This window comes from Lampris incognitus, chromosome 1 (genome assembly GCF_029633865.1).
Source record: "Lampris incognitus isolate fLamInc1 chromosome 1, fLamInc1.hap2, whole genome shotgun sequence".
Taxonomy (NCBI): Eukaryota; Metazoa; Chordata; class Actinopteri; order Lampriformes; family Lampridae; genus Lampris; species Lampris incognitus.
In genome coordinates, this window is record NC_079211.1 from 98,818,814 (window position 1) to 98,834,963 (window position 16,150).

General features: G+C 41.8%; 1 protein-coding gene across 1 annotated transcript; it reads right to left on the bottom strand.

The window, feature by feature from the left end:
* Positions 1 to 154: 154 nt before the first annotated feature.
* Positions 155 to 16,060, bottom strand: sprb (sepiapterin reductase b). Its single transcript, XM_056278458.1, is given in 9 exon segments — positions 155 to 180; positions 592 to 754; positions 756 to 804; positions 806 to 870; positions 873 to 883; positions 1,030 to 1,258; positions 6,330 to 6,520; positions 15,484 to 15,681; positions 16,033 to 16,060. Coding segments are annotated over 9 exon segments (960 nt in total).
* Positions 16,061 to 16,150: the final 90 nt, after the last annotated feature.

Here is a 16,150-nt window from a genome sequence, read left to right on the forward strand (position 1 = left end):
CGAGCTGGCAATCCCCATGTTGGCAGGCAGCGGAATAGATCGTCAGGCCACCCGGATTCCCCACATGACACGCTATTCACAGAATATCCTTATTGGATGCTTAACATATGCATTGTCAAATTTATGCTTTTACACTGATTCAACAGGGCTAAAGTTAATTCATCTGAATCATGTTTTTAGCTAATCGACAACCCAGAAAAGCAAGTTGACACACCAGAAACATTAAAAAAAAAGTATAAAAAATTTAATTTGTTTGAGAGTGTTAAAGGTGAAGGAGCAGATCTTATTTGCATCTGTCGATGGTGTTTCTGTGAAATCCTACCTCCAATGAAAACGGATGGGCAATACCAAGTGATAGAATACTAGAGAGAGGCTAGTGGTGGGGTTGCAGAAAAAAAAAATTTTACCCAATTTTCTAGTAACTCTATACATTTTTTATAGACGCCCCCACACACGCAAACACATAAATGGTACAGCTAAATGTGAAACTAAATGTCAATTTGTGTGAGTTAGAAGCCCGGTTCATGAGGCACTTCGCATCTATAAATCTGGATGAATAGGGCTCAGTAGGTGATGCTGCTCTGACTGTACCTGGAGAGAAGTTGAAGACCCTGAGATCTGGTATCTCCTCAGCCGGACACCTGAACATAATTTCTCTGGCTGCTTACCTGATGCCGTACAGAACCAAAGATAGCTGGGCCTGCAGGGCACTCAGTGAGGAGATGTTGACTACACTCCATCGCAGACCAGATCTTAGTTGAAAATGCCTGCAGGATACCTGCTGTCAGCCCCATAACAGAGCTTGAAAGAAAGGTAGGAATTCACCTCATCTATATCCGTGAAGGTTTGGGCATTGCGGGAAACATCACCCCACCCAATGAAGCTAAGAGAAGAAAGAAAGAGGGAGAGGGATTTGTGGCAACGGTGAAATAAGCCAACTTTTCAACACACCCATCTCTAAAGGTTTGACTGCGCCATCAATCATCCCTTTGTTTCAATGTACCAGTTGATTTGAACTGAGGCTCTCACCAGCATTGTTGATGATAAGCACGTGATCTATGTTATGTGCTCTCTGCTCTTCTGCCACTACGACTGCTTCATTTACCCCCTCTTTTGTGCTCAAATCAGCAGTCACGCGGCGGGCCGCCACCCCCTGGGCCTCCGTGGAGTCCTCCAGTTCTCCCTTCAGATCCTGGAGCAGGATCCCCGAAAAAGCCCCCAACAGCAAGGTGGAGCCTGGCTGAAGAAAGCAGCTCATCTGAAACACCAAACAAGGAAAAATTCAGTTTGCATTTTAGGTCAGCCACCTCTCTTTATTGATTCTATTTCCCATCTGTACTCACAAATAAGATTTTTATATTGTTGCTTTCTCACTCGTTGTGACAGCATCCATCCAACCCCCCCCCCCCCCGGGGCACTCCAGTGATGACACAGAGGGCTCCTCCTAGCGTTCTGGAGTCTGAGGAGCAGATGAGCTGTGAGGCAGATTATTACAGCTAATAATCGACCAGTCAAGAAGGATGGAGGAGGGGTGGATAGCGGAGAAAAGGGTAAAAGAAAAGAAGATCGGCTGAAATTTGATAAAAATCAGAGAAATGGTGGTTGTTGAGAAGAGGAAGGCAATTGGAGATTGGGGATAGGAGACAAACACTGAGCCTGTGGGATAAAGGCTGGATTCTTTTATAATAGAAAGCAAGCAGGCCGAGCTAATGCAGTTTCCATGCTATGATTCAACCAAGGAACAGAGAATAATCAGCAACTGAAAATGTCATTTATATGAGGTTTGAAAAAAGTCAAATCAAGTAGTGTTTATTTGTACAGCCCAAATTCACGAAGTAGGCCCAAAGGGCTTTACAATCAGCAAAATATACAACATACGACATACACAACCCTCTATCCTTGGACCCTAGTCCCAAATGAGAAAAAACTCCACAAGAAAAACCTCATCAGGGGAAAAAATATGGGAGAAACCACAGGAAGAACAAGAGGAGGGATCCCTCTACCAGGACGGACAGAGGCAATAGGTGTCAAATGGACAAAATATATGAAAATAACAGAATTATAATATGATATCATAGATTACACACAGAGCAAGGTAATGTAGAATACATGCAGTTAATGCATAAAATTTAGCAAATTTAAATGTGCTGGGTAGTAAACTTGTAAAGAGTGCAAGGCAGATTTAATGAATCTGTCTAGTCTGATTAGTGAAATGTCACATTTCACATGATGAGATCCCACAGCATTGCATGTGATTTTTTCTTTTAACTGTCTGTGGTGTAGACCTAAGCATCTCCATTGCTATTTCCTACATTTAATTGAATCTTTTTTTTCAGTTGACCAACCACCGAGGAAATACATACCTTACATATCAAATTCTTCCTTCTTGTTGAAAAACTAGTACACCCGTCCTTTTTGCCATCCAGGAGAGCAACGAGGAACTCTTCAAACCCCTATGAAGATGACAGAGGATGGATGGGAGGGGGCATGTCATAAGAAAGGCACCATACATCACAGCCGTTGTCAATGAATCAAGCCCATGATCGCCAGTCCCTTCCTAGCATTCTTCGTTCACCCACCAGTCACTGCATCATTACTGCACATCTTATCAATTCCTTCTGATTTTATATTTCCTCCAATTCAATTTCCTCTTTTCTATTTCCATTGAAGGGTACTTACGAAATCTCAGGGAGAGCAACAGAGGAGGGATCACTCCCCCAAGATGGACAGACGTGCAATGGATGTTGTGTTTACACAATTTACATAACACAACATTGGAACCGGATAACTGAATTATAATGGAATTATAAGATATATGAAGAACATGATGAGGAGGATGCCAAGCAGTGTCCACATGCCACCGGGACAGCCCAGGACCTGAGCCACGTGGCCAGCATCACCATGGAGACCTGACAGGAGGACAGACTACACATGCACACAGGAGACTCACATCACACTATTCACATACACAGGAGAGGAGACAAGAAAAAGCATTAGTAGATAATGTACATAACAGTAATCCAGACAGCCTTGTGGTTGAAGGCCTAGAAACCATCAAAAACATTCGGGGTGGTGATCAATTGAAATTATCATTGCAAAAAGAAATGTTCAATACCAAATGCAGGCCACAGCATGCCCAGGACTAAATGAAGAAATTATTTTCAGTGCTTTGTTTGTAGTTGCTCTGATGCATGTGGGCTGGTAACTGTGTTGTAGATGGGTTCAAACTGTTGCTGTTTTCCGTCTTGTCTGTACATCCGTTTTTCTTTATTTTGTTCTCTTTTTTTTCCCCTTCCCTCTATACATTTTGTAGAGCCATCCAGTGGTCATACTTTGCATTTGTCACCTGTGAGTTCACTGGCTTTCTGTTCCAGGCGTTCGCAACTATCTTGTGTCTGCTAAAGGGGGAACCTGTGTGCTGAGGGTCACACCCTGAAGAGGGCTGTCTGTGCCACTGCGCAATGGGTATTAACTCAGCTCTATCTTAACACGCACAAGTGTTGTCCACGTTTTTAAGATTGTCCCCATGAAATAGCCATCTGCATAAAGGCTTTTAAACTTTTCACCAGAAGACTGCCTTGGACCTTCCTTCTTTTGAGCTTTTGCGTTCCCTACCAAAGAGCACCTTCATCACATGTGGTTGAACCTGCAAGCACTCCAGACCTTTTCTTTCTGGACTATAATGTGATGGGAGTAAACACCTGAAAGTGGCAGATGTGTTTGGTATACAACACTAGCTTTCCACTTGAATTTACATAGGTCGTCTTTCAGTTTTTATCCACGTCACTAAGCGAAAGAGTCGGACATAGTACAGAGCCCATTTATACCGTTTCAAATGGGTGTTAAAGGATGCAAAACCCCTCTTTTCACATCACATCACACCACAACGCAAAATTTACTTCCGCAGAAGGTAAATGTTGTTTCAAAATGAAACAGCAGAGGGCACGCGTCAAAGCACAGCGTCTACTTTACTACTCAGTAGATGGGGACAGACAGACAGACTGACTGACTGACTGATTTTGCCCAAAAATTTTGAAAAATCCACTTCGAGTCATTTCTCTACGACACACTGTGACACAACCGGCTGCCCCCCACGTGCCAGCTATAGTGTCTTGCTTGTCTAAATTCGCACTTTACGATGAGTTTACAGTGGCTGACGGAGAGTGAACTGCAATAAACCAAAGCCTTGTTGCAGCTCTGCACATCCAGCAGATACCAGCATGTGACGCTGAGCACTGCTGCCCTCTCGTGGACAGTCAAGATTTTGGATGGGCCTCCAGTGTAGCTGTAAATGTCCATCCATCCATAATTAACCGCTTATCCTGCTCTCAGGGTCGCGGGGATGCTGGAGCCTATTCCAGTTGTCATTGGGCGGCAGGCGGGGGGACACCCTGGGCAGGCTGCTGGGCCATCACAGCCCCCCCCCCCAACACACACACACACACACACACACACACACACACACACACATTCATTCCTAGGGACAATTCAGTATGCCCAATTCACCTGACTCACATGTCTTTTGGACTGTGGGAGGAATCCGGAGCCCCCGGAGGAAACCCACACAGACATGGAGAGAACACGCAAACTCCACACAGAAGATGACCCGGGATGACCCCCAAGGTTGGACTACCCCGGGGGCTCGAACCCAGGACCTTCTTGCTAGATGTAAATGTATCCAACATAAATGTTACATACACCTAAAATAACAAAATCAAATTATAAACAAAACAACAAACATAACAGCATCCCTGTCCATCATGTGACCGGTGTACATGGTAACTATCAACAGATAAGGATGGTAGTATACAGTTATCAAATCCTTTAAAGATAAATGCCCATACTACAACAAATAAACAATCATTTCTTCGATCATTCCCAAACATGTTGGAATGTAAAAGAAGACATAACTTACACACATTTACAGAGACGAGTAGGTGAGCGGAGAGGACAAGGCACAGAGATTTAGTGTCTTGCTTCAGAATACATCAATGGAGATTTACATTTTGTGTCAAGCCACACATTTTAGTATGGGGTCACCCTGCCTAAGTGCCATACGGTGCTGTTTTTGGTTGGACTGAATAGGAATCAATCTATGCATCCAACAGGATTTCAAGAATTGCATGGAATGTGAGTAGTATATCATGATTAGTATAGCACAATTATGGTGGCATGGTGGCCCAGTGGTTAGCACTGTTGCTTCACAACAAGAAGGTACTGGGTTCGAACCCCAGGCCATCCCAGGTCCTTTCTGTGTGGAGTTTGCATGTTCTCCCCGTCTGCGTGGGTTTTCTTCGGGGGCTCTGGTTTCCTCCCACCATCAAAAAGACATGCAATTTAGGGTTTATACTCCTGTCTGCGCCCCTGACCAAGGCAATGGGAAGAAGAACTGGAGTTGGTCCCCGGGTGCTGCAGCTGCCCACTGCTCCTATACAATAGGATGGGCTAAATGCAGAGAACACATTTCATTGTAACCTACAATGACAAAATAAAGTGGCTTTCTTCTCTATGCATCCCACAGGATTTCAAGAATTGCATGAAATGTGACTACTATAGCATGATCACACTCACAGCACACAAAATGAGGCAAGTGGGCAGCATGGTAGTTAGTAGTAGTGGTAGTGGTTAGCGCTGTCGCCTCACAACAAGAAGGTCCTGGGTTCAAACCCGGGGTTGTCCAACCTAGGTGGTGATCCCAGGTCATCCTCTATGTGGAGTTTGCATGTTCCCCCCCACGTCTGCAGTGGGTTTTCTCCGGGTGCTCCAGTTTTCCCCACCATCAAAAAGGCATGCATGTTAGGGTTAATACTCCTGTCTATGCCCCTGACCGAGGCAAGGGAAGATGAACTGGAGTTGGCCCCCGGGCGCTGCATGGCAGCTGCCCACTGCTCCTAGCTACACAGCTAGGATGGGTTAAATGCAGAGAAAGAATTGTCCCACGGGGATTAATAAAGTAGCTCAAAATCACCAAACTAAATTTTCAAAAAAGCTTCCTATATGTACAGGGATTCCCAAACTTTTTCATGCCTTGGTGCAGATAGTTTTTTGGCCCAGGACCCAATTGTAACTCTCATTAGCTGTCAAAAGCAAGATAATTAACAAGCCAGTCTATATTGTTCATCAGTGCAATATTCTCCTTTTCAGTCTTGAGTCGTGGCCTGCTAAAGTTCAAATGAAACAGACGAGGCATCTCAGCATTAAATATTACTTGACTGATGTGTTGGAATATAATCAAATCACTGCATTTTTGCACTGATTTAAAATGTATGAAACGCTTTTAAATTCCATCTCCGAATAAAATTGTTTATTATGGACAACGTGCGACCCACCTGTCCCCCTGGTGTGACCCACTTGTGGGTCTCAACCCATAGATTGAAAAGCACTGCTATAGCAGATGTGGAGGAAGATCCCCTTGGGGCTGACTGCTGGATCCAGGGCAAAATGCTCAGAAAAGTGGTCCCAGTATTAAAGCCGTGATCTGGCCCTTCTCCGCCATCTTGGCAGCACTGATCTGCCATTGCTGAGAACACAAATTCAGAATTACAATCACCTCTGCTGACCGACTTCACATTGTACACGAGCAATAAGGATGTGCTCTTAGTTCACTCACCCAGAACAGCAAAGACAAAACATTTGATTGATTTATCCCTGTTTTCAACATTACACATTGATATAATGTGCATGTGCAACTATAAAGTCTTACCTAAAGTCCAGAATCAATTCTACATAATTAGTTGAGTGGATAATAGTCAGAAATTAAATTCTGAGTGACTGTTTTGTTTTTGTTTTTTGTTTTTTCTTTTCTTTTCTTTTCTTTTTCAGCCTGACTTGTTGTGTTATCTGTTAAATCTGTTTGGGTCCTCTATTATGCATTTATGATAGTCAATTCTTTAACTTCTTCGGTTGCTTTCTCTACTACTCAGTGTCTATATCATTTGATGCTATTTTGTAAGATGCACTCTCAATCATTTTTATTTTTCTTCTAAAATCAAGTTCTCACTTTCTGCAAAGTGCATGAGAATTTCATGTGGTGCTTTCATGCTTTTCAGGTTCCACATAGTATACACATAGTATTACACATAGTATTACACATATATGTCTCACATAGGTTCATTTTTTTTTCCTTTTGGTGCGATAAATCCATGGGCATTAACTTTTATACGGGCAACATGGCAAACGTCAGCTTCAGTCCCAGAGTCCAGAACACAAAAGATTGAAAATTAAGTTACAAAGACTGCAAAGCATTTTGCCTAGAAAAAAAACAGATATACTAGAAGTAAATACTAAGTGGCATTAAAGTAAAGTTTACTGTCTCTAAATAGTGGTAAAGATAGAAGAAAATATAACCAGTGATAGTAATAAGAAATGGTACAACTTGTAGGAGTGAACATTCAGTAAAATGGCTGTTATGGTAGGTATTAATAGCATAGTATCAGTATCATTATTGACTACTACCTGTGGTCCATAAGCTAAGAGGAAGTCAGTAAAGGGAGAATGCTCATGTCTTTGTCATAATGGCACAAGGAAAACATGAAGTGATTCTTCTGGGTGTGAGCAGAGTCAGTGAGAAGGGTTAAAGTCTGGAAATCAAACAGAAAAGTAAAAAAAAAATCCTCTGATGCTTTCAGCACTAGAGAGAGAGAGAGAGAGAGAGAGAGAGAGAGAGAGAGAGAGAGAGAGAGAGAGAGAGAGAGAGAGAGAGAGAGAGAGAGAGAGAGAGAGAGAGAGAGAGAGAGAGAGAGAGAGAGAGAGAGAGAGAGAGAGCGCGCTACAATATATTGATCAGGGGAAACTGGGCCCGTTTGTCAGAAATGAGTAAATAAGAGGAAGCGTGAGAGGGAGGAGAGAGGAAAACTGTGTTATTGTACAAACCGACAGGAAGCACAGAGAAAAAAAAAGACAAAGCCAAGCGGGGGAAAAAAATCAGGAAACATTAGAGAAATACAAAGGAGACAGCAACCGTGCACACAAAGTGCAACACAAGGTGACTGATTTCTCCTCCTCTGCCTTTTCATACATTATTTTAGTATATTTATTTGGTTTATTTTGGACACAACAATTTATGTATATATAAATTTGTTAAAAGAAACACTCAACGGTAGGGAAAGTGCTCAACAAATAAGGAGCAAAATAATCCAGCGAGTCAAGTAAATTCTCATACGAATTTACTTAAATCACTGAATTATATATATATATACAGTGGGGAGAACAAGTATTTGATACACTGCCGATTTTGCAGGTTTTCCCACTTACAAAGCATGTAGAGGTCTGTAATTTTTATCATACGTACACTTCAACTGTGAAGTGTAATGCAATAAAAAGCAAATTAATTACTTAAAAATCATACAATGGGATTTTCTGGATTTTTGTTTTAGATTCCGTCTCGCACAGCCTGAGATTGTACGATAAGCAAAGAGATGGGGGCTGAGGGTTAGTGAATGTCAGGGCCACTATCCAGGATGAAACAAGAAACATCCATGAGTACATCAGAAAGAGGGCCCCCCAGGATGAACTACTGAGTGAGTACTTTAAGCAGCAGAAGACATGAGAGTGGGGAGGAAGATGAAGAGGAGGTATAATGGAAGACTATGCCCCTCCACAGGATGTACCATCCACAGATAGAAGACGTGGCTGATATCGAGAAACCCTACCAGTGGCTAGAAAAGGCTGGACTGAAAGACAGCACAGAGGCTGTGATCAATGCAGCACAAGAACAGGCACTCAGCACCAGATCGGTTGAGGCAGGGGTCTACCAAACCAGACAAGACCCAAGATGCAGGCTGTGCAAAGATGCCCCTGAGACAGTCCAGCACTTAGTAGCAGGGTGTAAAATGCTGAGTGGGAAAGTGTACACTGAAAAGGCCCAACCAAGTTGCTGGGATAGTGTACAGGAACACCTGTACTGAATACAGACTGGAAGTCCCAAAATCCAAATGGGAGACACTGCCAAAAGTGGTTGACAATGATAGTACTAAGATCCTGTGGGACTTCAAGTTCCAGACTGACAAGCAGGTGCTGGCTAACCAACCAGACACTGTGGTGGTCAACAAGGAACAGAAGACAGCAGTAGTGATCGATGTAGCAATCCTGAACGACGGCAACATCAGGAAGAAAGAGCATGAGAAGATAGAGAAATACCAAGGGCTGAAGGAAGAACTAGATCAGATGTGGAAGGTGAAATCCACAGTAGTCCCAGTGGTAATACGAACACTAGGGGCCGTGACCCCCAAACTTGAAAATCGGTACCAGTACACATCTTCTCCATGCCTCAGGCATCCTCTCACGTTCCAAGATTATGTTACAATTGGTACAAAAATTTAAATTTTTGTCTTAAGTAATATCCCACCCTACCCCCTTCTGTCTAGGGAAACTTTTTGAATATTGCCAAGAAGAGAATTATTTCTTGCTTTGTACATTATTTGGGTGGTCTTAAATCCCACCAGATCCATGAATTTCAAAGCATGTGTCTGTAAATACAGCATGTTAGTGTATTCATGAAATCCTACATTGTACACTATCCTTATGGCTCTTTTTTGTAGTCTACATATGCTTTTGTATGTTATCCCACACCTCCACACAGTAGTTTAGATACGGTAATTTAAGTGAACAATACAGAGTATACAATGCTTTGTGATTCAGCATGTGCCTTGTGTTCCCCAGAACAGCAACCCTTCTTGCCAACCTTGCTTGCACATGTTATTTGAGGTTTCCAGCTAATTTTATCTAATATTACACCCTGACATTTATTTTCATATACTCTTTCTATATTAACATTGTCCATCATCATGTGTATATGAGTGTTTATTTTATGATTTCCAAACAGCATAAGCTTGGTTTTGTTTAAATCTAATAATAATAATAATAATAATAATAATAATAATAATTACATTTGTATTGCACTTTTTTCTATAGACACCCAAAGCACTTCACATTAAAGGGGATAATTCACTTCAACCACCACCAATGTGTAGCACCCACCTGGGTGATGCACAGCAGCCATTTTGCACCAGAACACTCACCACACATCAGCTTGAGGTGGGGAGGGAGGAATCACTGAGCCAATTACAAGGGGGATGATTAGGTGGCCAGATGGCGCAAGGTTAGGAATTTTGCCAGGACACCGGGGAACACCCTGCGCTTTGTGATAAGTGCCATAGGATCTTTTTTTTTTTTGAAAGAATATCTTAATTACATTTTCATATACAACACAGAACACAACAGCTCAGACATGACATGACAAAATGAGTAAGTAAGAATAGGAAGTAAAAGAAAAAAAAATAGTGAACATTATCTCCATCCCCAACCTTCATCACCCCTTACAACAGAGAAAGGCAACATCAGATAAATAAATATGTAAACAAATAGCAAGGTTACAGGAAAACGGGTTTTGCAGTAGAAAAGGTACAGGGGACAGGCTAGGCCGGTTTACGAAACCCTTGTAATATAGAAAATGACAGTGTAGGTCCTATATGATCTAAGTAAGAGTCCCAAGGCGTCCAGTAAGGAATGAAGCATACATGAGATGCATTCATTGGGAATACTCTTCATTATGATAATATAATAATTATATTATTATAATGATAATATAATAATTATATTATTATTATATATATATAATATATAATATATAATAATATAAAATATATATATTTTATATTATTATATTATTATATTATCATAAGATTATATATTATATATGGTTTGGAGACAGTGGCACTGATGAAAAGGCAGGAGGCAGAGCTGGAGGTGGCAGAGTTGAAGATGCTAAGATTTTCATTGGGAGTGACGAAGAAGGACAGGATTAGGATATATTAGAGTATATTAGAGTATATTAGAGGAACAGTTCAGGTTGGGCGGTTTGGAGACAAAGCAAGACAGACAACATTGAGATGGTCTGGACATGTGTGGAGGAGAGATGCTGGGTATATTGGGAGAAGGATGCTGAATATGGAGCTGCCAAAGAGGAAGTTTACGAATGTGGTGAGAGGACATGCAGGCGGCTGGTGTGACAGAGCAAGATGCAAAGGACAGGAAGAGATGGAAACGGATGATCTGCTGTGGCGACCTCTAATGGGAACAGCCGAAAGTAGTAGTAGTAGATATTATTACAATTTATATTTATATATATATATATATATATATATATATATATGTGTGTGTGTGTGTGTGTGTGTGTGTGTGTGTGTATAAACTTTGTTAAAAGAAACACTCAATGGTAGGGAAAGTGCTCAACAAACAAGGAGCAAAATAATTCAGTGAGTCAAATAAATTCTTTATGAGACAGTACAAGCCTGTTTCATGCCATAAGCAGTCATCAGCTTGTTCTTTTCCCGAGTCGGTTTATTGACAGCGGATGTTATGTTAAATATGAACTTTCAAAAACATGCTTCTTGTTGAAAGTTTTTTGAAGTGCTGATGCCTATTTTCAGAACAAGTAGACAAGTGCAGCTATTGTTATTGGTCAATCAATAAATTTGAGAAGTCAACAATCAATTCATTAACCACATCAGGTCTATTCCACATCAAATCTCAATAGGCCCATTATGCGCTATTTACTTATCCTGAATATTATCTTGTTAGGCTTACTCCAAATATCCAATTGTGCATATTCATTTTACTTACACCTTACTAATGTGATAGGTGGGCCTGTTTGCTTTTCAGCATTGCATTCGAGTCCAGTGTACAAGAGGAGAGTGCAACGCGCAAAATTCAGTCTATTTCAGTGTTCTGTGTTATGGCGGAAACCACAAGTGCAGTAGAAATATCAACAAGTTCTCTCCTGTGTGGCTCAACGGTGTTCTGCAGATTATTACTACTTTCGGCTGCTCCCATTAGGGGTCGCCACAGTGGATCATCTGTTTCCATCTCTTCCTGTCCTCTGCATCTTCCTGTCACACCAGCCACCTGCATGTCTTCCCTCACCACATCCATAAACCTCCTCTTTGGCCTTCCTCTTTCCCTCTTCCCTGGCAGCTCCATATTCAGCATCCTTCTCCCAATATACCCAGCATCTCTCCTCTGCACATGCAAAGGTGTTCTGCAGATATAAATCTTAAATAAAAGACTATAGAAGAAATTCTACAAATTTTATTTGGTGACCCAAATAAAATGACCCAATCTCTGTGAATGACTGGTAACCTATCAATGAAGAGTTTTTCCTATACTTTAGTGAAAGTAAAGACACAGGCCTGTAACTGGTAAAGTGACGTCTATCCCCCACTTTATGGGATAACTTTAGCAATGTCCTTTTTACATGGAAATGTACCTGTTTGGAAGGACAGATTAATCTCTTGTCAGATTTATGATAAATTATTCAAAATATTTCTCTCAATACCATCATTTTAACAGATATTTCATCTGTACTTATATTAGCTTGGTATGCCTGATAGCTAGCAATTGTTTTTTTTAATTTTAATCTATTCTATTTATCTTGTTTTATTTAGTTAGTTATTTTATTGTTGATGCCTTGGATATTCTTGCACAGTAACTGAGCATCCCTTTCATTTCACTGCATGTTTTACTTTGTATCTCGGTGCATGTGACAAATAAAGCTCCTTGAATCCTTGAATCCTTGAGCTCACTTGCGAGTAAAAAAAAAAATGCTTGGCTAGAACTAAATACAATGCCTAAAGAGAACAATCATAGAGGAGCACTATAAAAATGTACATTTAAAAAAAAAATTCTTGCTCAGATAACACAAAACATCCCATGACCACAGATTAAAAAAGATGTGTTATCGCCTAATCAGTCATCATTTTGTAGAAGTTACTGTCTGCATTAAACAACCCAGCCACTGAGGATGCACAAGCCAGTACATTGTTCGTGCTGGTCCTAAGCCTGGATAAATGGGGAGGGTTGCGTCAGGAAGGGCATCCGGTGTAAAACCTTAGCCAAATCAAATATGTGGATCATAAATCAGATTTCCAGGCCCGGGTTACCAACAACTGCCACCGGTACTGCTGGCCAGCAGGGTGCTGGTGGAAACTATGCTACAGTTGGGCGAAGGAGGAGAGGGAGAAGGCATGTCCAGAGGCAACAGGAGAGGAGGAAGGGTAGGAGTTTGGCGGTGAGAGTCAGAACTTTGAATGTTGGCACTATGACTGGTAAAGGGAGAGAGCTGGCTGATATGATGGAGAGAAGGAAGGTAGCTATACTGTGTGTGCAAGAGACCAGGTGGAAGGGGAGTAAGGCCAGGAGCATTGGAGATGGGTTCAAAATCTTCTACCATGGTGCAAATAGGAGAAGAAATGGGGTAGGGGTAATTCTGAAGGAAGAGTATGTCAAGAGTGTGTTGGAGGCGAAAAGAGTGTTGGACAGAGTGATGAGTATGAAGCTGGAAATCGAAGGTGTGATAATGAATGTTATCAGTGCGTATCAGTGCATATCAGTGCAAGTTGGGTGTGAGATGAAAGAGAAAGAATAATTCGGGGGGTGAGTTGGATGAAGTGGTGGAGAGTGTACTCAAGGAGGAGAGAGTGGTGATTGGAGCTGACTTCAATGGACATGTTGGTGAAGGGAACAGGGGTGATGAGGAGGTGATGGGTAGGTATGGTGTCAAGGAGAGGAATGTGGAAGGACAGATGGTGGTGGATTTTGCGAAAAGGATGGAAATAGCTGTGGTGAATACATATTTCAAGAAGAGGGAGGAACACAGGGTGAGGTATAAGAATGGAGGAAAGTGCACACAGGTGTACTATATCTTATGTAGAAGGCGTGATCTGGAAGGGATTGGAGACTGCAAGGTGGTGACAGGGGAGAACATAGCTAGGCAGTGTCGGATGGTGGTGTGTAGGATGACGTTGGAAACCAAGAAGAGGAAGAAAGTGAAGGCAGAGCCAAGGATCAAATGGTGGAAGTTGAAGAAGGAAGACTGTTGTGTGGCGTTCGGGGAGGAGTTAAGACAGGTACTGGGTGGTAGTGAAGAGTTGCCGGATGGCTGGGCAACCACTGCAGAAATAGAGAGGGAGACAGTTAGGAAGGTACTTGGTGTGTCACCTGTACAGAGGAAGGAAGACGAGGAGACTTGGTGGAGGAATGAGGAAGTACAGCAAAGTATAGAGGAATTATTTGTTATCAAACACTGGGGATGCAAGCGCAGCTTGGCTGCAGGAAGAACGTTACCCAACTGTTGATTATCGTCTCGCCTTGGTATGAAGACGGCTAGCAAACTTCCGATACGTTACAACGGTTTGATTTTAGTTTTAAAATGTTTTCCACCTGCTGCAACAGCTTGTCACCCAGTGATAAGACCAGCTATGCTACAAAATTAACCTTGGTAAATGGGGTACGTCTTGGAGACCCATAAGCTTTAGGCGCAGGTTAGTGGATTAATGACGACACAAAATGGCCCAGATTTCAAGTGGCCAAATATGAACAGTGCAAAAAATGAAGTCAAAAAATGTACTGTGAAACAAATCATTTAATGCAATAATATATTGGCATTGCCTGTAATTGTAGCTTACATTAAACCCATTGAATGTTGAATTAATCTCAATAATAACATTTTTTTTTTTACAATAAGTGTGCATCTTGTAAAAAAAAAAATTACCTCATGTCACTACTGCTGTACCTGCACATAAACGTATGACTAATAAAAACCTTGAACCTTGAAATGTATCTTTGACTCTACATGCTGGAAAATGTAGATTATAATTTCATGGATCCTTTATCAAAACATCGACGTTATTTTCTTGGGACTATACATTTACAAAGGTTTGTTAATGCTGCACACACAATCACCTCGTCATCTAAGAGATCTACCTGTGTGAGTGGAACAACAGTTGTCAGAATTTTGAAATTCTTCCATCTACCTGTTACTCTTTCAATGTGTATTCTCACATTAGACAAACGCCTTGATGTTTCCACTTCTTGAGCAGAGCTGCTTTTTACCTTTGGTAAAGTGAGGGATTCTAAGGGTGGCACCGCATACGGCAAGCTCATCTCTGATGGTAAAACCACGATCTGCTAGTATCTCATCATTTACTTCTAGAAGGTCATAAAATCCAGACTCAGCTGTAAATTGTTTATCAGAAACACGCCCACCCCAACCTGCGCACAGAAAAGTAATGGCTCCTGCAGGTGACATGCCAACCAAATACTTAATTGTGTTGTGGCTCTTATAATTCGAATATGTTTGGGCTCTGGAGGTTAGATTCATGGGTCTGTTAATACAAATTTCAGTGCAGTCAATAATGCATCTGCAACGCGTGTATTTACCTTTAAAACATTTTGGCATGTTCCTTAATATTGCATGCTTGCTTGGCCACTTGAGAGGTTTCAAAACCTGAGACATAACAGGGAGCCAACTTCTCATAATTTTAGAGATGTCACATTCGGTAACATTAAATCCTTGTTGCTGAGCCCTAATCGGAGTTTCATCAGGACAGCCAATAGATGGTCCTCCAGGGTCAGAGAGCCACGCACAACCTCTACATTGTCTTTAACGTGTTTGGAGCAACCACTCAAAAATGACACTGGTCAGACCTGTGAAAAACAGAACCTGTGCTGCTTTGCATTTGATGATAGAGCTAAAGGAAAACGCTGTGTTCCTGAGTGTTGCTTTTAGTTGTTCATTCTCGACTTTGAGTTTGTTGATGTCCACACGCAGGTGGTCACATTCGGTAGAAAGTTGGCTGTACTTCTGTGTGAGTTCATCATGGCGAGCCTTCGGGGCCGTGACTTCTGAAAAAGAGATTAGATATAAAGATAAATAGAAATTTCACAGTCCTATTTTTCATATTTGGGAAATGGCTACACTCTGGGTGATCATTCAGACTGTGCCAAGCAGAATCATGGCCAAATACTTTATCATAACAAATATATTGTAACGTACACAAATAAGTTGGACCCTTTAGTCGACTGGTTAACGTTGTCACCCGCGGTGCGGAATACACGAGTTTCCATCCCGGCTGTTACAGTCCGGCCGGGCTGCCCCCCCCCCCCCAAATTCGTTGCAATATAAACAGGACAACCTGATTAATTCTGGTAGTGACTGCCCTACTGTACAATAGTTAAGATGTTAGAAGTTCTTACCAGTGCAAGGACCAGCACCAGGCTCCATTCCGCAATCATTTGGGGAGAGGGAAGCGCGTGTGGATTCCGATGCAGCCTCATCAACAACTTCTGTGGACTGATGTCCATTGTCTGGCTA